This window comes from Silurus aristotelis (genome assembly GCF_946808225.1).
Source record: "Silurus aristotelis genome assembly, chromosome: 24".
In the NCBI taxonomy this organism is placed as follows: Eukaryota; Metazoa; Chordata; class Actinopteri; order Siluriformes; family Siluridae; genus Silurus; species Silurus aristotelis.
The window spans coordinates 10,362,558-10,384,446 of NC_139597.1; the positions used below are offsets into that span (position 1 = coordinate 10,362,558).

The window sequence follows — 21,889 nt, forward strand, 5'->3', positions numbered from 1 at the left end:
GTTACTGCAGATAAATATTGTTCCACAGCATATCATTAATAATTTCAGTCAAAATTATAGTACAGCCATTTCAGTTTTTGTTTGCTCTCTCTTTACTTGTTTGTGTGTGCATAAAAGGAGAGGACAGAAAACGCTCCAGACCCTCTAAAAATTGACGTCATCCTATCAAAATGGATACCTTTTCACTCACTTCCAATCTCCAGATAGCATCTGTAGCAAAGTAACAACCAGCATCATAAGCAAATAAAAATGGTAATCACATCTTCGCTACATGCCATTATTCCAGCTTAATGAAGTTCACTGAATGCAGGCCTCTCGCTAACACAGTGATGGAGCGCGGTAATCACAAAACCCAGGGAAACAGACTGCAGATGCCTTTCAGCCTCTCTGCTGGATATCAGGCATCATATTTAAGCTTTTCTGTAGCATACTGAGATGTATTGTTGCCAGGTGCATATAATTCAGAATTTTAAAAAAGTTAGTACACTACTGCACCGAAGCATCACGTTCAACAACAGGAAGTGGTATCTCAGCGGTTGAAATGTTGGACTTTTGCATGAACGGTAGTGAGTTCAAATTACAGCACCACCGAGCTGCTACTCGTGGACCATTGAGCAAGGCCCTTAACCCTGACCTGCTCTGTGTATAATTGTAATTGGTTTTGGATAAAGGCGTCTGCTATCAGTAGTGCAAGCTGTGAAATTCATTCATTCATACATTTATCTTCAGTAAACAATATTCTGCTCAGGCTCATGGTGGAACTGGGACCAATCCAAGGAACACTGGTTCCATGGTGGAGGAATTGACCTCAGGCAGAGCACCACTTTATTTTAAACCATCATGCACTCTCATTTATTGGCAATAAAATGTAGCTGTGTGAATGTGTGAGTATGTGTGTGTGTGTGCACGCTCCCTTCCTGATGGTCTGGTGTGTGCAGACAGGAAGCCGGGGCTTTTCCCCCAACCTCCCTAAAAACTACATGCAGATATTTATAACCAGAATACACAGTGCCACACATTTCTCCCTCTAGTCACCTAGCTCTCCTCTCCTCCTTTTCTTTCGTAAGTCTCCTCTGTCTTCTCGTGAATGACAGGGCAGTAGTGTTTACATGTCCGTGCTACAATCAGTCTCTCCTTTAAATCTGTCTATAAATTAAAGCAACTAAAAACGGTTTAAATATGTTAATTGTCTTTCCTTTTGAATGTATTTTCCATTGGCTGTTTTTTTCACCTTCACTGTTATGTTAGGTGTGTGTGTTTTCCATGTTGCGGTGGAGTGTGCCTAAAGCTTGCCCTGTATATCTGTGTGTGAACCTCCATCCCTCTGTGTTTACTAAGAGCCTGCAGGTTCAAAGGTCAACAAAGACTTAAGCTCACGTGTTATCAGCTGTCCTCTGTTTGATGACAAAGATAAAATATTAACCCACAAGCCTAATTATTTGCTGAGTAAAAAGTAAAGATAAGCGAAAGATTTTACTTTCTACATTTTCCTGTTTACCTGATCACTGCATGTATAGGATAGCCTTTTGTCAGGAACCAAAATGTAGGACCACGCACAAAGTGTCCATGGCTGCGCACGTGTTCTGGACCTATTTGGCATTCCATTTTCTATCCATGGCCATTGGTTCCACATTTCACATTGTCTGGGCAATAGGACCATCTGCTTCACATTTAAAGGTTCAGGATATTTATACTCTTTTGTTAACACTGTTCTTTGCTAGGTCTATAGCCTAAGACACTTTGAGTGTGTGTTTTATTTTTCCAATCTTATAACTCATGTTGTCTCCTTTTTCAATAGAATATATATACACCCTATATGAACAAGAGTATTTGTATTCAAACCAGTATTTTTTATAGATACCGTTGACACTTTCTGATATGTGTATGGCCCTAGGTTTTGGATTCTGACATAAGAAATGTCATATACATGCTATGATCAGGTAAACATAAAAGTGGAGAAAGAAAATAATCTTTTTGGTAAATAAAATGTTATTCTCAATAGAAATTTGGCCTGTCTTTTCTCATCAAATGAGGTATTTCATAAACTGTTACCAAAAAGTTGGGCACATAGGTTGGCTTTGAATATGGCAGCATTAAATTTTCCCTTCACTTAAAGGGAAACATAAACCTGTTCCAGCAGGATAAGGCCACTGCACAAAGCCAGCTCTATGAAGATATAAAATAAACACGTTTGGGATTAATTGGAACACAGATTTACACCTCATGCTTCCTTACCCTATATTAGTATCTGACTTTACTAATGTCCTTGTGGGCAAATGAGCACAAATCTTAACAATCAAATTAGAAAATTTAGTGGAACATCCTCCCAAAACAGACTGGCTGAAAAATAACATAATCAAAGTCTTCCAATAGCCCAGTCAAAGTCCAGACCTCAACCTGACTGAAACACCGTGGCAGAACCTTAAGAGAGTCACGCAAAAAGAAATGCCTGCAAATCTCAATAAACCGAAGCAACGTTGTAAATCCAAAAATCCTTGAAACAATGTGAGAGACATAAAATCATACACAACAGGATAACTTCAAATTAACAATGCTAAAAGAGGTTCTACAAGGTATGCTATCATTTTTAACGTGACTGTAATTCATATCATAAATGCATTTTAAATCACAGTTCAGTTCAATTTCGTTACGCTTTGGATGAAGAAATAAACATAAAATTGCTTGTTGCTTTTTATTAGTGCAATTTTTTATTATTATTAATTATTATTATTAATAGTATTATTATTATTAATTTGCTATTCGAACAGTTTACATTTTTAAAACAATATTAAATAAAATGCCTTCTCAGTTAAATAATATATTAAATTATATTATATTTTATAAAAATAAAATAGAATAATAGAATAATGCAATCAACTTTTTTATTAGATTGATTAAATTGAGCAAAGTCTCCAAACAGCCATCACTGTTATAACCCCTGGGATATAGAGGAAGAACATATGTGGATCCATATCAGGAAAGATCTTTCCCCTTGTGTCTGTCAGTGGGAATCATGGTGTCATTGCCAAAAATCGAATCAAATCTGTCAATATATGAAAAAGAAAAATGAATTAAATTTTGCTTCCTGTTAACTAATAAACTAATAATCCACTGGCATTTAGTATATTACTGTAGTAGATTTAGTAATAATACATTTACATTTCCTGAGTAACAACTTTACTCAGGAATAGTTTTGATATTAACTTTACCGGACCCTGGTTTTGTTCATTTTTAAGATGTTTATTTTGCACAAATTTTCTGAAGATACAGCAAAAAACCTAGACTGAAATAGCAAAAGTAGGTTTAGCATTATTATAAACTAGCTCAAAGACTAAGTGGGCAGAGAATAATAGGCCAAACTGATAATTAGTTTTGAGTTTATTTTATTCAGCCTCAGGGTTATCAAGGATTGGTCTAAAACAGATATAGTATAGTATAGTATAGTATAGTATAGTATAGTATAGTATAGTATAGTATAGTATAGTATAGTATATTGTGGTTTAGTATAATATCGAATACTGCCTACTCACCATATTTAATTCTACAACTTAGTATGGTCTGTGGATTTCGTTTTAGGAAATAAAAATAAGAAAAAGTAAGTAAAAATCTAGAACTATTTTGTAGTACAAATATTATCATATTTAGTGCAGATAGATGTTCATAAAATCTCAAACTGATAAACAGCAACGCTATTTTTATAGCTTGTTATAAAAAAGACTACTACCTGCCTATTATACGCTTAAGAGTGAAAAAATAATACAACCCTTAAGGATTTTAGAGTTTACAATATGATCATACTGGCTTCAATTCTAGAGAGCTAAAGGAAACTGAGCCTGAGCGATGTGACAGCCAGCATCCTCTTAATCATTTCCTGCCTCTCAAGAAACAACTAACAATATTCAACCTCATTAAGTACACAATCATAAGTTACACACAGACCAAGCAGAGATACACACACCCTCACTCTCTCTCACACACACACACACACACACACACACACACACACATATATATATATATATATATATATATATATACAGACATGGAGCAATGGGTAAAGTTTGAGGTTCAGTGTTATGTGGAGGTTAATGATTAAAAGGTTGACAGGATGTGAGATGTCTCTTTATCGCCATCTCCTTAGGAACATTTTGTGTCTGTATCCTTTCACCACCTGCAGTCTGTTTTACTCACTGTCCATATCTTTTACTTGCTTTGTCCATATTTTCTTAGGAAAGCACAATGATGGTGTTACAGGTACTGAAGATGTCACAGCTGCGCCATCCTTTCTTGAGAGAGAGAGAGAGAGAGAGAGAGAGAGAGAGAGAGAGAGAAAGAGAAAGAGAGAGAGATAGAGAGAGAGAGAGAGAGAGAGAGAGAGAGAGAGAGAGAGAGAGAGAGAGAGAGAGAGCGCTCCGGCTACACTGAGCTCCCCCTGTCCTACATTCCTCTGCTCGATTTGGGCAGGGTCTGTGTGTGTTTCTGGCTCAGCAACCACCATTTGCATGCTTTTAATTGCTGCCTGGCTCAAACTCCGTTCTATCCATCTCATGATAGTGTTTGGCTGCTATTCCTGATAGTGAAGTTACAACCAGAACTAAACCACTTCCTTAACTGCATTCATTGAAGGTGTTAATATTAAGTGTGAATTTTAAGTGTGAATAATAATAATAATAATAATATTAATAATAATAATAATAATAATAATAATAATAATAATGAGATGTTGACAGTAATCTGACACCATTATTGCTTATAGCAAATTCCTTTTTAAACTGACAAGCTTTCCCTTTCATGAACTTTGTTAGGCAAGACAGAACACAGCGATAGGATCTGTTAGTGGCTATGATAGGATATACCTTTATTCGTCCCACAGTGGGGAAATTTCTCAAATTTTCTATTAGTGAAACGAACTCAACATAGAGCGTGAAAACTAGACGCTTCAACAGTCATAGATGTTTTTCAAAGAACTTGTTCATGTCTATTAGACAAATTTTAAAAAATAAGTTTCCCATTACTTCTTTTTCTTTGCACTGAACAATTTACTTACACAAGCCTGTTTACATTTTTAGATGGCAGGGCAAAAATACTCTTGTAAATGTTTTAAATTATGGTGTTTTAAATTACATAAATCATCAGGACACCAAACAGAACTTTTGCTATGTTTCCACAAAGGCGGATTTTAGTACTTGATTTTTAGACTTGACATCAGTAAAACAAATACTTAGTGATAAAAAAAATATATTTTTTTTATATCTGAGTAAAGAAAAGTTGTGATGCATTAAAAGTTTTAGTATTGCCTTTTTATTTATTTATATATGATATAAAAATGGTCAATTGGGCACACACACACACACACACACACACACACACACACACACACACACTCGTTAACAAATTGTTTATTATATAATTGGATAATGTAAAAATCTTTGGGGCTCAGAGATCTGACTAAAGTGTGTTGCTGTTCATGTAGAGAAATGTGATAACATCTCACTCTGCACAAATCCTTTGTGTGTGTGTGTGTGTGTGTGTGTGTGTGTGTGTGTGTGTGTGTGTGTGTGTGTGTGTTTGCTGTGGTGCCGCTGTGTATCAGTGAGCGCAATGTCAAGTGAGTGGGAGAGTGTGGGAACGGAGTGTAAAATTACATCTATCTGTGACGACCTACACTTGTGTGTGTGTGTAAGAGAGAGAGAGAGAAAGATAGAGAGAGAGAGAGAGAGAGAGAGAGAGAGAGAGAGAGAGAGAGAGAGAGAGAGAGAGAGAGAGAAAGAGAGAGTGCAAGATTAGGAGCATCATTTGCAGTTTACGTAGGAAGCTGCCTGTAGATCAACCTCCTCTCTCTTTCTCTCTCTCTGTCTCTCTCTCTCTCTTTATCTTTCTCCATATTTCTCTTTTTCCTCTACCCTCCTCTTTTCTGACTGCTGACACCTCCATAATTAACCTTGTTGGGTGCTGTGAGCGTGGGAGGCATCGGAAGCACACATCTCTCCTCTATCTGACCTCTCCATCTGCTCAAAATAGTTGTGCCACCATGACAGGAGAGGAGTGTAGCTCAGACCTTGGATGATCCACAGTAAAGTGCCATTTCTGACGCTGCTCTGCAAACCTGCATAGCCACAGGCCTGACTCCAACACTCACAAACATCAGACAAACTGCTTGCTGCATTCACAGCTAAATAAAGCTCGACCCCTGGCTGAGTCGTATATCCGCATTCAGTCTTCCTCCTCATCCTTATACGCACTTCCTTTTCCTTATATGTGCTTCAACTCATTCTTCAGACCCTTAACTTAAAGCATATTATTCAGCAACTACAATAAATTCCATTAGTAACTGACATAGAAATCAAATGACTGCAAATCTAAGGCAGTCAACAGGTTTAAGGACTTTAATGGTTTAAAACATAAGCACAAAGTCCGGGACAATCATGTCCAATACACTACATAATACGCTATATGGACAAAGTATTGGAACTCTTCACTTTTTCAGCCATACTTGATTTTTCTCCAAACTGTTAGCTAAAAGTTAGTGGCTCACAATTTTATAGGAAATCTCTGAATGTGGCATCATTACATTTTCTCTTCACTTAATCTAGGAGACCCAAACCTGTTCCAGTATGACAATGTCCCTGCTCCAATACACAACAGCTACATAAAGATGTGGTTTACACGGGTTAGAGTGGAAGGTCTTGAGCGGCCTGCATTAGAGCTCTGACCGTAACCTTATTAAACACCTCTGGGATAAATTGTAATGCTAACTGCACCCCAGACCTCCTCATCCTACATCAGGACCTGAATTTACTGTGATTGAATGAGCACAAATCTCCACAATCGCATTCTAAAATGTAGTGGAGCATCTTTCCAGTAGAGTGAAGGTTAATATAACAGCAAAAGAGAACTGTAAGAATGGGATGTTCAAAAGTACATACAAATCTTACAATCAGTTGCATAAAGCTCTAAAGTACATATGGGATGCTAACATTTTGTATACTAGGACTATAATTCCATCGTTACACCATATGTAGTGATCTTATATAGTAAATAAGAAGATATATACAGTGACGAAAATAAGTATTTGAACACCCTGCTATTTTGCAAGTTCTCCCACTTAGAAATCATGGAGGGGTCTGAAATTGTCATCGTAGGTGCATGTCCACTGTGACTGACATAATCTAAAAAAAAAAAAATCCAGAAATCACAATATATGATTTTTTAAACTATTTATTTGTATGGTACAGCTGCAAATAGGTATTTGAACACCTGAGAAAGTCAATGTTAATATTTGGTACAGTAGCCTTTGTTTGCAGTTACAGAGGTCAAACGTTTCCTGTAGTTTTTCACCAGGTTTGCACACACTGCAGGAGGGATTTTGGCCCACTCCTCCACACAGATCTTCTCTAGATCAGTCAGGTTTTTGGCCTGTCGTTGAGAAACACAGAGTTTGAGCTCCCTCCAAAGATTCTCTATTGGGTTTAGGTCTAGAGACTGGCTAGGCCACGCCAAAACCTTGATATGCTTCTTACAGAGCCACTCCTTGGTTATCCTGGCTGTGTGCTTCGGGTCATTGTCATGTTGGAAGACCCAGCCTCGACCCATCTTCAATGCTCTAACTGAGGGAAGGAGGTTGTTCCCAAAAACCTCGCAATACATGGCCCCGGTCATCCTCTCCTTAATACAGTGCAGTCGCCCTGTACCATGTGCAGAAAAACACCCCCAAAGCATGATGCTACCACCCCTATGCTTCACAGTTGGGATGGTGTTCTTGGGATGGTACTCATCATTCTTCTTCCTCCAAACAAGTTTAGTGGAATTATGACCCAAAAGTTCTATTTTGGTCTCATCTGACCACATGACTTTCTCCCATGACTCCTCTGGATCATCCAAATGGTCATTGGCAAACTTAAGACGTGCCTGGACATGTGCTGGTTTAAGCAGGGGAACCTTCCGTGCCATGCATGATTTCAAACTATGACGTATTAGTGTATTACCAACAGTAACCTTGGAAACGGTGGTCCCAGCTCTTTTCAGGTCATTGAAATCATTGAGACCCTTACGAGGTAAGATCTTGCATGGAGCCCCAGTCCCAGGGAGATTGACAGTCATGTTTAGCTTCTTCCATTTTCTAATGATTGCTCCAACAGTGGACCTTTTTCACCAAGCTGCTTGGCAATTTCTCCGTAGCCCTTTCCAGCCTTGTGGAGTTGTAAAATTTTGTCTCTAGTGTCTTTGGACAGCTCTTTGGTCTTGGCCATGTTAGTAGTTGGATTCTTACTGATTGTATGGGGTGGACAGGTGTCTTTATGCAGCTAACGACCTCAAACAGGTGCATCTAATTTAGGATAATAAATGTAGTGGAGGTGGACATTTTAAAGGCAGACTAACAGGTCTTTGAGGGTCAGAATTCTAGCTGATAGACAGGTGTTCAAATACTTATTTGCAGCTGTATCATACAAATAAATAGTTTAAAAATCATATATTGTGATTTCTGGATATTTTTTTTTAGATTATGTCTCTCACAGTGGACATGCACCTACGATGACAATTTCAGACCCCTCCATGATTTCTAAGTGGGAGAACTTGCAAAATAGCAGGGTGTTCAAATACTTATTTTCCTCACTGTAATTGCTTGAATCCTGTCTAAAATAACTTGAAGATTTTATGTGACTTCATTAAGCATTAACCTTTATATTTTGGAATGCATTTATGATATTTCTGTTTTATATTAACATACACTTAATATACAAATTCATATCCAGTTCTACTTGCCAATTCATATGTGAGAGTATAAAATAATTGGCTTGTTAATATTTTGCGTGACTCAATGTATAAAAATCTCTTAGGTAATTAAATCTCGAATGCAAATTTAAAAGAACTCTACAAGCAGTCAATTCATCTCTTTTACCTATTACACACTCATGTCCAGGTGCACCCTTGAGACAGTCGTTATTCATATTTTAGAGCTGATGAGAGCTTTTGAGTTTGATTAATAATGCTTCAAAATGCTTCATTATTTAAAGATTTCATTCTAATCTGCTGTATAAGCCTCTCTTTTATTAGTGATGACACAGCATGGGGTTTCTGTATATTATAACTTGCTAAAAAGAAGGCAGTATATAAATCTAAAACTCAGTATTCATAGTCAGCTGAAGATGAGATCACACAATTAACCCCTCATGATTTACCCTTATGATCAGACGAAATTGGACATTGGGTCAGTCTATAGGCAAATAAATAGATTGAGTGAAGAATGCATTATTATTAAGTACTGACTACACTTTTTTACTCAAGCTAAAGTAAAGAAATATGGGCTTTGACATGTTTTTAAGTAAAAAAGTATCCATTACCAATTTGCATTTTGACAGCCCTAATTAATATATTAATACAAAACTAATAAAAAAAAAAATGAATGTATGCAGGCTGAACAGCCACCATATAGAACACAATCAGAGAAAAGATGATGATGATCAGGTGATCAGGAATGTTTCTGTTCTCAGTCATGTTTTCATCAATGACTCCCTCTGTCCCATTCACGTTAACCCCATACTTCTTGTGGTCATCTGCCATGTTGTTGTGAGCTTCGTAAACTAGTGTATGTCTGGGGTGTGTGAGAGCCAGGAAATGATATATTGAAAAAGCTACGAAAAGACAGGAAAAAGGTTGATGCGCTGAAAACGGCGTGCAATAAAAAGAAAAGATATTAACATTTCACCAAATAGATAAAAACAAAAGTAACGAGGCTGTTTGGAAAATTCAAGAAGGAGAAAGTACAGATATTTGTGCAAAATTTAATAAGTAAAAAAGTGAAAAGTTTTTTTTTAAAAATAAGTAGTGAAGTATAGTACTAATACCAGAGATATATACTTCGTTACTTCCCACCTCTGCAGCTGAGCAATTAAGGGTTAAGGACCTGGCTCAAGAGCCCAGCAAAGTGCAGCTTGGTGTTGGTAGGATTTGAAACCATGAACTTCCGATCAAAAGTCCAAAAACGTATCCACTTCCCTGCATGACCATTCCTTAATTAAGCGAAGACACTAGTACAGAAAACAATAGTGTAATACAGCATTAAAACTAGACCTACTGTAACTGTTAAAATTAAATTGCCCTCTCATGCATTCCACCTTGAAAGAAATGTATTGTCACCAATCCATTTACCTGTATGTGATTTTTAGTTAACAGAAACTCACAGCCACTTAAAAAAAAAAGGATGTTTTTCATTGCCTATATAAACTGTATTTAACAAAAGGTTAATGTGAGCAACAGTTGAGTAACAATTAAGTGAAATGCTTTTATAAAAATACAATACAGAATATTTTACAATTCTGATACCTTGTCCGCTATTTGAATTTGTTTAATCTATGTAACTTGTAAATAAACTAGCAGTGTAGATCAGTATGGCATTTCAATTTATTTTGCTCATGAGGCCTTCTCTGGTCCGTGGAGAGTGACATGTCTCTCTTCTAATACAGCTTTTCCACCTGAGGTCCCTAACTGCCTAATTAAATTAATCATTTGTTAAATGAGGCTACCATAACCCTGTGCTATCAGTCAAGCAGGCTAACACAAATAACACATACACACACACACACACACACACACATACACACAGGCACGCTTGCTCGAACTCCCTGACCACAGACCACAGCTGGAGAACATAAGGGACGTTCTATAATTAGTGCTGAGAGAGAATGACAGTGGGATGATGTGTACCGGTGGAAACACACACAGAAGCTGTGTGCTCAGTCAGATTACTCCTAGTTACAGAAGGATAATCACTACTGAGCCCTCCAGCTTCACTATTCAACTCAGAGGCGTTTCAATTGTTGCACAGGCAGAATTTATATATTTCTTTCTGAGCCGTCATTAGTGAAATCCACTTCCAGAATGTCCTCTCAACTATCAAAATAGATAGTGTTCCCGAACCGTTGTATATAACATGACAACATGGTTGAGACCTTTAAAACTGCATGAATAAGCTTGAAGATACGCTTCACTTTCACCAGGTCAGATTACCTGCTGCTCTTCTAGCAATTGGTTAAATCCCTCCTCACTCTAGGATACGGCCTGGCTTCATAATTCAAACCATGAATAAAACTCAGGCCCTCTGTCATGTCATCTACATCATTAATAGGTATACTGTGTTCTGGGTGTGGGTGGGTGTGTGTTTGTGTGTCGGAGTGCCTCTGTGTGCACAGCAGGACACCTGGTTGAGGTTTGTGTGTAGGTGTGTGCAGTGACTGATGCCTTATGAGTGGGGAAAAGAATAAAACAAAGTCACATGATTCTGCGTTCTGCTTCACAATTGCACAGTCCATCACCACAACCAGGTCAAGGCCTCAAGTTCAAGTTAAATATACAGGTCTTAAGTTTTCTATAGAATGCTCCTAGTTCCTTTATGAACATTTACTACATAGTGAATTGACTGTCATTTGTTTATGGTTGGTATAATAACTATTATACAGCCATTAAACGATTATAAACTATTAAACATAACCTTATGTATAATATTATGATGCATAATAAATATTAATCTACAATGGTTTAACAATTTCATCGCGTGTCACATTATATAAACTAGTAATAATCAAATAAAGACTTATCAAAGAAATGGGCAGACATGCAATTTCAACATGGACCTAATGTTTTGTCGATGAAAAGTGCAAGACTAAAAAACTCCAATGTTTTTTTATAAAAAATCTAAATACTAAATAAAAAATCTGATACATTGGTCTCAATAAAAATAAATCTGTAATCTTGAAACCTGCAATTTATTTACAATCTAAGGTGACGCTAACTGCAAAAAACTTTATTGCGAATGAGGTATTTGATCGGTGTTTACTTCGCTGGGTATTTACATTCTGCGGAGCAATTGTTTAAAAATATTCTATATTCAATGGTAAATATAGAAATGGCAAACAAAAAATCCAGGCTGACAGTAAGCTAGCCAAGTGAAAGTCTGGCTTGAACTACTTAAAATGCATTAGTATCAGGTTTTGAGGTCACTAACTGCAACTCAGAAAAAGAACCTGTGACGTTAACAGCAGTTTAAACCTGATATTTAGTAAAATTTGCTTTATTATAAGACAATAACCGAAATTACAGAAGAGGTACACAAAAAAGATACTAAAACAAATTAGAAAGTTAAATACAAAATAATTTGTAAAAATGTTTTTTACTCTTTTGTTTTCGAGCATGAACTCAGGTATACTTAGCAGCTATTTTTAGAGTGGTTTAAACTCCACAATTTACATGTATAAACAGGAAAATGTAAAATAAGTAAATAGGTGCTAGTCATAAAGAGTTTTGCTTTATATATATATATATATATATATATATATATATATATATATATATATATATATATATATATATATATTTTTTTTTTTTTTTTTTTTATCTTTCTCTATCTGGTTATGTCTCTCTTTCGTCTCTCTTTTCCAGTTTTCATTTTGCACTGGGATTAGAATCACTGGGTATCCAGGATTATATCCAACTAAATCAGACACCATTTTGCATCTGACACCTTCCCTGTGCCTTAGACGAACCTAGTACTTTAACACAATCCAGAGGCCATCTGCTGCTGAGGAAACAACATAAAACTGGCTCTCCTTTCAAAACGCAGCACATTTATGGAACAGGGGGGATAATGCGAGGCCAGACACTGTCGCTGCATAGTCAGAGCACAATAACAACAACAACATAAACAAGCGCTTTCAATCCAGTGTGACATTTCACAGCACTGTTAAAGCGCTAAGTGATGCGGAGCAGAGCTGCTGGCCCAGAACTGCAGGATGCATGAGTGGCACATGCAGAGAGGGGAGAAATGGAAGAAGTGACTGAGATATAGATGGGATTGAGATGCTTGCACCTCCTGTGGGGCTGCTGTCTGCAGGTGATCCTCTGCCAGAACACCAGGTGCAGGATTGGAGTTACTGCTCAAGAGCCAAGAAGAATTTGCCTAGGCAAACGGAGGGAGAGAAAGGACACCAGAAACCCACACTCACACACACAAACACACACACGCACACACGTGTGCACACACATGGGTGTATATATACGTAGAGACTGAAACTGGGAGAGCATTACTGGTATGAGCCTCAGAAGAAAAGACACCTAATGGCTGGATCACTGCCTGGAGAAGATTAAACCTCAGAGATTAAAGAAAGACTACTGAGGAAAAGAGCAAGACTTAAACCTCTTACAATCATAAGCCTAACAAGGAAGGAAACAATATTTTAATGTGTCTCATCAGAGTGCCCGACAAAGCTCTGGAACTAAAAAAAAAAAGAAAAAGAAAAACGAGGAAGAACTGTGATGTTTTAAAAGGTGCGAAGCATCTCCAGGACGGATTATGGGTATTTACATAACAGCCATATATGTATGCATCATCAGGAGGTGCTGTAGTGGCCCTTCTTCATATTTACAGACACCCACATGCCAAAGTCAAGAGATCCTAGTTACAAAAAACAGTTATCTAGTTAGATAGAGAGAAGAGAGAGAGAGAGAGAGAGAGAGAGAGAGAGAGAGAGAGAGAGAGAGAGAGAGAAGAGAGAGAGAGAGAGGGAGAGAGAGAGAAATTTGATAATAAATATTTATATAAAGCAGCAATTAAAGCAATATCTACACCTAAATCTATCTAGTCTTCGATCCCCCACACATACAAAGCAAAAGCTTAGATGCAATGCAAATGAAGCAACATAGACAGCTGTTGTTTTAGTATAAATTTCACTGTAAAATTTCTAGCGAAATGAGGAAAATGTCAAAAATAAATGAATAAATAAATTCAATACATTAAACAGATGCGTAGTCTGATCCTTATTAAAGGAGGTAAATAAAGATAAACTGAAAGTCATGACTTAAAACTTGTATATCTGTCATTTATCTTTAAAACGATGCACCTGATGCATTAACATTATCAACTAAATTATTATTTATTAATTTACAAGTAATCTTATAAAAAAAAGTGGTATTTTACAAAACACACAGTGCACTACATCGATTTTCTAACACAGAATTTTGTCATGTACTGAGCACACACAGTAAAAAGGTATTTGCAGCTCAGAATACTGTATCTTGCAGACTTAAAATCCAAACGGTTTAAAAGACACAAAGACTTGTGTGAAAGAGTGATAGAGTACAAGTGTAATAACAAAAAAAACCAAGCACATGATTAACACTTCCCCCTTGTTATCTCACTTACAGTGCTCACAACATGCAAAAATATACACTTAAAAACATAGTTAATGTCTGATGATCACACTTACTCCATGCCAGTATATAAATAACACTCCGAAGCCTCAGGAAGCAAACGTTCAAAAAATAAGATCCAAATCCAAGTGGAGTGGCCTCTAAACTGGGCGCTGTGCCCACAGAAAGCAGCTCCACATTTCGACAGGCAAAGAGAAGAAATCCAGCGCCAAACAAGAGCAGTGTGTTCGATTTGAGAGATGGTAAAATGCACTGGGGGCCTCATTAAACTTGGATTGATAAAGAGAGAGACAACACTTGTAGGTCATAAATTATTAAACGCATTTTCCTGTGCTGTGGAAGAGCAATGTTTGGGTTGTAACATCTCCTTACATGGGCTGCCTCAAAATACGGTAATCAGAGACGCTTCCCAATTGAGGGCAAGGTGACAATTAGGGGTTATTCAATTCTCTCTACAACATACACACATACGCTAAATCCTGAAAAACTCCTTGTGCGACATTTACATAAAGTAAATCTCGTGTACAACTTTGAGATCATCTCCAGCAGTCCGTTTTCCTGTTAGCATACCCCTGTGTTCAAAACTTTATTAACTATAAATGGTGATGTATAAAAAGCAGCGCAGTATATTTACTTGCTTATAAAAAAGAAAGAACTGAAATGAACCACTTAAAATAAATGAATGACTTACAGGTTATGGCATTCTTAAGATTTATTTTTTTCATATTTCTAGCCTACTGATAAACTTCCCACCACCACCTGAATTGTAAAACTATAAACCCTCTAAGACTGGTGTTTAGTGATCCCTCACTATTGTGGGATTTGGTGGGTTTTTGTCCCAGTTCAATGATTTGTTTAGAAAAATATGGAAATGAAATAGACCCAGCCCCAAGAGGAACTGATATCATTGCTTGCCACTCAACTCATTCGAACAATATACTAATAATGTCATAGAAGTGTTTGCTCGTCTGTACAGGTATTCTCAGAATTACAATGGTTTGAATGACGATTTTTCAATGTAACGATGACGATATTGCTACGCAAATCTTTTTTTACAAATATTTTCATTTTTGCACGCCATTTTAATTTCCGTGCGATACATTGGGACGCTGCCAGGATGTACGAATCAACCGCCTAGCCTTACTCTCGCTAGTAGTCGACAGAGTTTAGTTGTTTTGGTGTTAGAGAGCGTATTTCTTTCTGTGTTTTTGGTGTTTCAAAGCCCAATTTTAGCTCTGGTTCCTCTCCTTTTTATTGGCATCACCAGAATCTGTCACTTACATATATTCTTTAAAGTTTATACATTATAATACTGTAAATTGCTTTTTTGCTAAATTATGTACTATGTATGTATATATATATATATATATTGATCACCATTCTTTAAGACTCATAGTTATGTTAGGCCATGCCTCAACTTCAAGTTACGATGAGGTCATCAAAACACATTTTCATCGTAAGTCGGAGACAACCAATATATAGCACAATTCGTTTTATAATAAGCTCATTAACTGGATCGTGTCTTTTGAAAGTAAGTAACCAACTATTGCAGGGCAATGGGTCTTAGAATACCTCCAAAAGAGCTATCCTACTTTAAACTTCTCAAACTGCTTTAAGGCATTACACTGTCCATGGTCAGAAAGACTTCAGCTTTTTATTGGACTGTTTAAAGGCACACATTAAGTCACATTATGTTTACGAGGGTTGGAGCAAGCACTGAAAGCTCCACAACAAAGCGAACAATGTCTTTCTTCAGCTGCACACAAACAGAGTAAAGACTCACATTTTAAACTGCCCATTAGGTAGACAGGCTGGAGAGAGAAAATGTGCCGGAGGTGTCAAAATCTACAAACAGAACTGCAGTCTACCACTTAATGATGTCTCCAGATTTCTGTTCTGGACAGTCCATACATCGTTCTCTGACAACTCAGAGCTCATCCACCTCTTTATTTCCCCAAATCATAAAAATGAAGTGAACAGCTCTTTGAAGAGTTCAGAAAAGTAGAACTGTCTGTCTGTGTCACAGCCTCATCTTTTCTCCATAGTTTTAGGCTGGGCATCCTTGATGTGATGCAATGTTATCAGAGTGTGTTTCAAGCTGTGTTAGAGTTGTCTTCTTTTTTGCACAGTGTTTGCTCGTGTTTTTTTGCATCAGGCATCTTATCTGAATTGAAAATGGAGAGGTAAAGATGGCTTTGATCATTTGCGTTCGGACAAGACCGTGGGAGAAAAGTAAGGCTGATCTGATCAAGAGACAGCAGGATGATGACTGCTGCTCTCTATGACAGTTGTTCACATAGGGGGAAGCAATCGGTCTCTAAGAATAGACAAGAATAGATGTTTGCTGTTTGAGAAAACAGATGTCCGGTGTGACTCCAGTTTGTTTTGTTGTGTTTGTGTCACAATTCTGTCAACAGTAGTATCACTGTTAGTCCTCTGCTGCTACTCTTCTGGTAGACCATTTTTGTTCACTAGACAACAGGAGTGAGGTTTGATTAAACACAGTAAACCTTACTCATACTCTTAATTGTTACTTTGCAGAGCAGAGTGTGTTAATTTTTAAGATGATGCATAGTCACTGATCCACTGAATGTCAAAAAAGTGATGAAAAAAAAAGGTTAAATTCCCATCTGAATTCTGAACTGCAAGGAGTTCGGAACCACAACACATAAAACTTGGCAAATGACTTTGGAATTTTTGGTCCAGCCCATTTTCTCTATGGCATTATCGCATTTTGTGTTGTGTTTTTATAATTGTTTTCTTATTAAAAAATCTTCTAAAAACAGTTTTTTTAATTTCCAACTCATATGTATGCAAAAGTGATGAGGACCAATCAACAAATCTAACAAAGCCCCTATTAACTATTACTTGTGTTTAAAATCTGGTTTTGTACTGTGACCAATGAGATTGAAAAAAATGAGTTCCGTTTTATCTAGCAATACTGCTAACTTGTACGGAGGAAAAAGGCCTTAAAAGTCACTCAAATGGAATTTAGGGATTAGCCAGCTGACTCTGAGCGTGACAGTATACTGGCATGTCATAGCATGTCTTCTAGATTTGTTCTGGATTGGTGTGTGCAAATCAGGCAAAGGCCCAAAATAATAAACACTATGGCAGAACAGCAGAGGTAAATGGGAAATTCTGTATTATATGTAGGTAAATGTACAGCATGCTTGTCGATATCCTATAAGGTCTTCAATCCTTCTGATTGCCTGGAATCGGTGAGCCATATTGATTCAATCCACACAAAGGCAACCATTAAATCATTTCTGAAGCAGTCTGCCTACGCCAGAGCAATGAATTAGAAATACCACACAACAAACTAAAAGTTTTTATTAAACTACATGAGGCAAATTGTCCTCCATAATTGAAAATTGTCATCAGGAGCCAGAATGTCAAAGTTATAGACTCCAAGATTCTGACAGAGATAACGTGCTACGCTACAGAGAACACATTTAATAATACCGAAGCACATATTACCTGCTAAACAGTACACATAACATACACCACATAAATTGTACAATATACTGCTTTATAAACTTTATAACTTCATTCACTACTTTATCATAAACAAAATGCAAACATATTATTATAATATACATTCTACTATAAAGTGGTCCATAACTGAAGCCTTATTCCTACAAGATTAGACATTTACAATTAGAGGAAGTGAAATTTAACAATATGCATGTGTTACATCTGTGGGACTTTAGTTCTAAATGAATCTGTCATATAATTTTGTTACAGACAGAAAGTCACAATATTTACCTATTATAAAATGAATTTTATAATTTATCTAATTATATAATATGTATAATAACCTGCTCTAATTTAGTGCAACGATAGTCCATGTAGTGCTCTTTTCTACAGTCTCCCATCAAATCCAAACAAAATCAGGTACTGAACAAGTTTGAAACATAAGATCGAAAAAAATCACAAATGACATTTAGGAACTTGTCAGTTTCCAGGATTTTTAGGTAACTGAATTCATCATGCAGGCTTAGAATGCACACACGTTATTGTGATGTAGGAATGATGGATGATGGAGTCTCAGAACAAGTGCTTCTAATAAAGATCATATCAACCAATAGGATTTGCAGTGTATATAATACAAATGTATCTTTGTGTTAAACATGGACCTTTGTAAAGGCACTCCAATCTAAAAAAAGAAAGATTGCTTATCTAATGGGGAAAGATAAAAATTATGGCAACAGTCGATACAATGGGATATCAATCCTAATAATTCTGAATTTGTATAGGAAATTAATTTTCTCATGCAAATACTTTATTTATGTGAATATAAATCCAAACGTCATAGCTCTCCAGTTTTCATGGGCTGTATTCTGTTTTTGGGCAGTTTCATTAGCAAAAACTAATAATGTCACACATTTTATGCATCTATATTATGCAAATATATTTAACTGCAGTGACATGACAGTCAAAATACATATACACTGCTAATTCATGAATATCATAATTGTCTATTACCACATCCTACTGTTTAAATAAAACATTTGATCTGCAGCAGAGGAAAGACCCTTAGACTCGCCTGTTCCTGATGTCTGACTTAATGTGTCCCTGTAAACAGTCCAATAAAAAGCTGAAGTCACAAAGAAAATACACAAACACACACACACACACACACACACACACACACACACACACACACACACACACACACTGGGTGAAATCAATATTCAGAAAGCATGTCTGTTCGTCCAGGCGAGCATGAAGCCATAAAACGCTGGAATAAAAGCAAAATTCAGTCATATGGTACATTTAAATCCTAAATGCGTTTATATTATTATAGGTTAATTTATTAATTACTTTATTTATTACTCCGTGTTATAGATATAGACGCTTTCACGTGACCTCTGTGTGTGTGTGTGTGTGTGTGTGTGTGTGTGTGTGTGTGTGTGTGTGTGTGTGTGTGTGTGTGTGTGTGTGTTTGTTTCCATCATTAAACAGAGGACGAGCGCGTTGCTTACTACTGTATATAAACACACATGAAATGTGATGTGGTCTGCGCCTCTCTCTCTCTCTCTCTCTCTCTCTCTCTCTCTCTCTCTATATATATATATATATGTCTGTCTGTATCATTGTACCTACTCACCTGTATGACGTCTGCTTCCTGAACGCCAGACCTTTCATTTTTTCCTCCAGCGGCTCCTCTCTGTCCACGATGCCGCCCGCGGCCGCCTCGTCCCTCCCGCAGTCCGCCTGCAGCTCGCGCGCTTCTCCGCCGCTAGCTCCAAGCCGCCCACCGGAGCTCTCGCTCCGCGCCTCCTGCGCACGAGTTTCGGCGGCCAGGGGGTCCATGCTCTGTCCGGCAGTGGACCCCCTCTTTCTCCTCCTTCTCACCCGCTGCACCCTTTAAACCACTGTCCGGTACGAGCGGAGCTTCTATACGGTTCTACGGGTTAAAAGTGGCGCTCTCCGGCCACGAGACTGCGAGCTGGCACTGCGGCGAGGATACGCGCCTAACGGGAGCGCGTTGACAGCATCCATCCCAAACCCCATCCCCAGCATCTGCCTCTGCCTCCTCCTAACGCCATCCTGGGAGATTCCTACTCACCCTCTCGGTTAAGCATCGCACGACTAAGAAACTAGGACAGAGCACAGAGCTTTGCGCCTTCACTTGTTATGGGAAGCCATATGGTTCACAAACGGGTCAGAAAAAAGGGCTTCATGTGTGCTGTGTCTAATGCTCCTGTGATTGACAGGAAGAAAAGAGCGATACCTCACACTCAAGCTACATTCACACAAGCAGTGAGTTTATTGCTGCCAAGCTCTCAAGTCTCTTCCTACTTTTATTCGGTGGGTGATGCAAAAAGCCTTGTGCAAATCAGGAGACGGATCTGTGCGCTCTATTGTCTTTTCTACGATTAGTATTCAGATCACACTCGCACCATTGTCCTGTGTGTGTGAAAGTAGTGTGAGTGCAGGGCTGCTTTTGCTTTCTAGACTCCCACAGGTCACCATAGCAAGTTGCCTAAAAATATTAATTTGTATTTAAATCTTTTTCTGTATTTTTATCAAAAACTTAATTTCAAAGGACAACATAACTGATTATTAGTTTGGTTTTATTTACCCATCAAAATACCAACAATAACCAAATAAAACACAGTGATTGTGAATTTGATAGGACATCATATTGTACAATAATAAATGCCAAATACTGTCATCATAATAAAAATTTACCATACTCTGCATCATTACCTGACTTTACCAACGCCCTTGCGGCTGTATAAGAACAAAGCATACCTTGTATATACACTTTTTCCCTTACATAAATATCTTTATATCTTTACATATTTTATATTTCACATAGTTTATACACTTTATTTATCTGCCTTCTTTTTTCTTTGTTTCATTTTTCTCCCCCCTATCCTATTTCCTCATGCCAAACAGTCGTATAAAGCATTTTACTGCATGTCGTACTCTGTATGTATGTGTACATGACAAATAAAATTATTAAACTATTGACCCAACTCTCGACTAGAATTGGGAGATCTGTAAAAAAAAATTATCTTTTGTCTTCTGAATATTACGTTATCATCATACATGTCAGTCACATGTGGGTATTTAACCAATAAATGTATAACATGTTGCTCTTTCCTTCACCATCCATTTAAACAATTTCAAATAATGCCTTTTTTTTGTATGAAATCTAAATTATAATAGAACATCACAAACTGATTACCAACTATGCCAAGTGGATATGCCAAATCCATCTATCTGTCTGGGTGCTTTTGGACAACCACATTGGATGTTCATGAGTCCTATGGCTTCCCATAGACTGAAACGGCACATCCTCTCTTCAGAGCGTCACCACACTGAGAACCAGCTGTAAGAAAAGTCAGATATATTTAGAATTTCCACCATCAGAGATAATCAGTTGCACCGGCCATTTATGTTGTGCTAATGTTAAGATTATCCTTAAATACTGAACTGAAGGTTGTAGACCAATGTAGTGTGTGTGTGTGTGTGTGTGTGTGTGTGTGTGTGTGTTTGCGCGTGTGCGTGTGTGTGTGTGTGTGTGTGTGTGTGTGTGTGTTCATGAGTCTTAATATACAGGTAATTACACATTTACAATTACATTACACACACGTTGACATATCATTAATTTCTGTATTCAATATATGTAAAAATCACAAAGGTTTTAGATTAGATTCTAAAATACAACTACATTCAGCTGGGCCTGACTCTATGGTATTTGCAAATCACTACTGTACTGAATTACATCAAGTAAATGACGTCAGTTGCTGCAGGTGTGATTTGCATGTCAAGCCTCCACTGATGACACTATTTGTTGTTTGCAATGCTTATATGCATTGTACATTTGATTATACTTTGTCTTTCTGTTGATGGGTAATTAACATATGAAAAGAAATGATCATATTCTTTACATTGAACTCCTTTATTAAGCTAATCTTTCTATGTGTCCTATACACTATATGGACAAAAGTACTGTATGTGGTTCTTCTCCAAACTGTTACCACAAAGTTGGAGGCACATAATTGTACATGATGTCTAAAACCTGTTCCAGCATGACAATGTCCCTCTGCCCTAAGTGATGAAGACATGGTTAACCTCGGTTTCAGTGGACAATCTTTCATGGCCTGCTACAGAGCACTGACCTCAACTCTAATAAACGCCCTTGGGATGAATTGAAACACTGACTGCA

At 37.3% G+C, this 21,889-nt stretch overlaps 1 protein-coding gene across 8 annotated transcripts in view; it reads right to left on the bottom strand.

Moving 5' to 3' along the window:
* Nucleotides 1–20,169, bottom strand: part of dgki (diacylglycerol kinase, iota) — a 74,524-nt gene extending 54,355 nt beyond the window's left edge. For all 8 annotated transcript variants that reach the window (XR_014531360.1, XR_014531361.1, XR_014531362.1 and 5 more), the window contains exon 1: nt 19,316–20,169. Coding sequence is in view for 4 of the 8 variants with exons in the window: in XM_083528348.1 (XP_083384474.1) it covers nt 19,316–19,521 (206 nt within the window). In the remaining 4 variants the exon portion in view is untranslated. The remainder of the gene's footprint in view (nt 1–19,315) is intronic.
* Between the last annotated feature and the right edge of the window lie 1,720 nt (nt 20,170–21,889).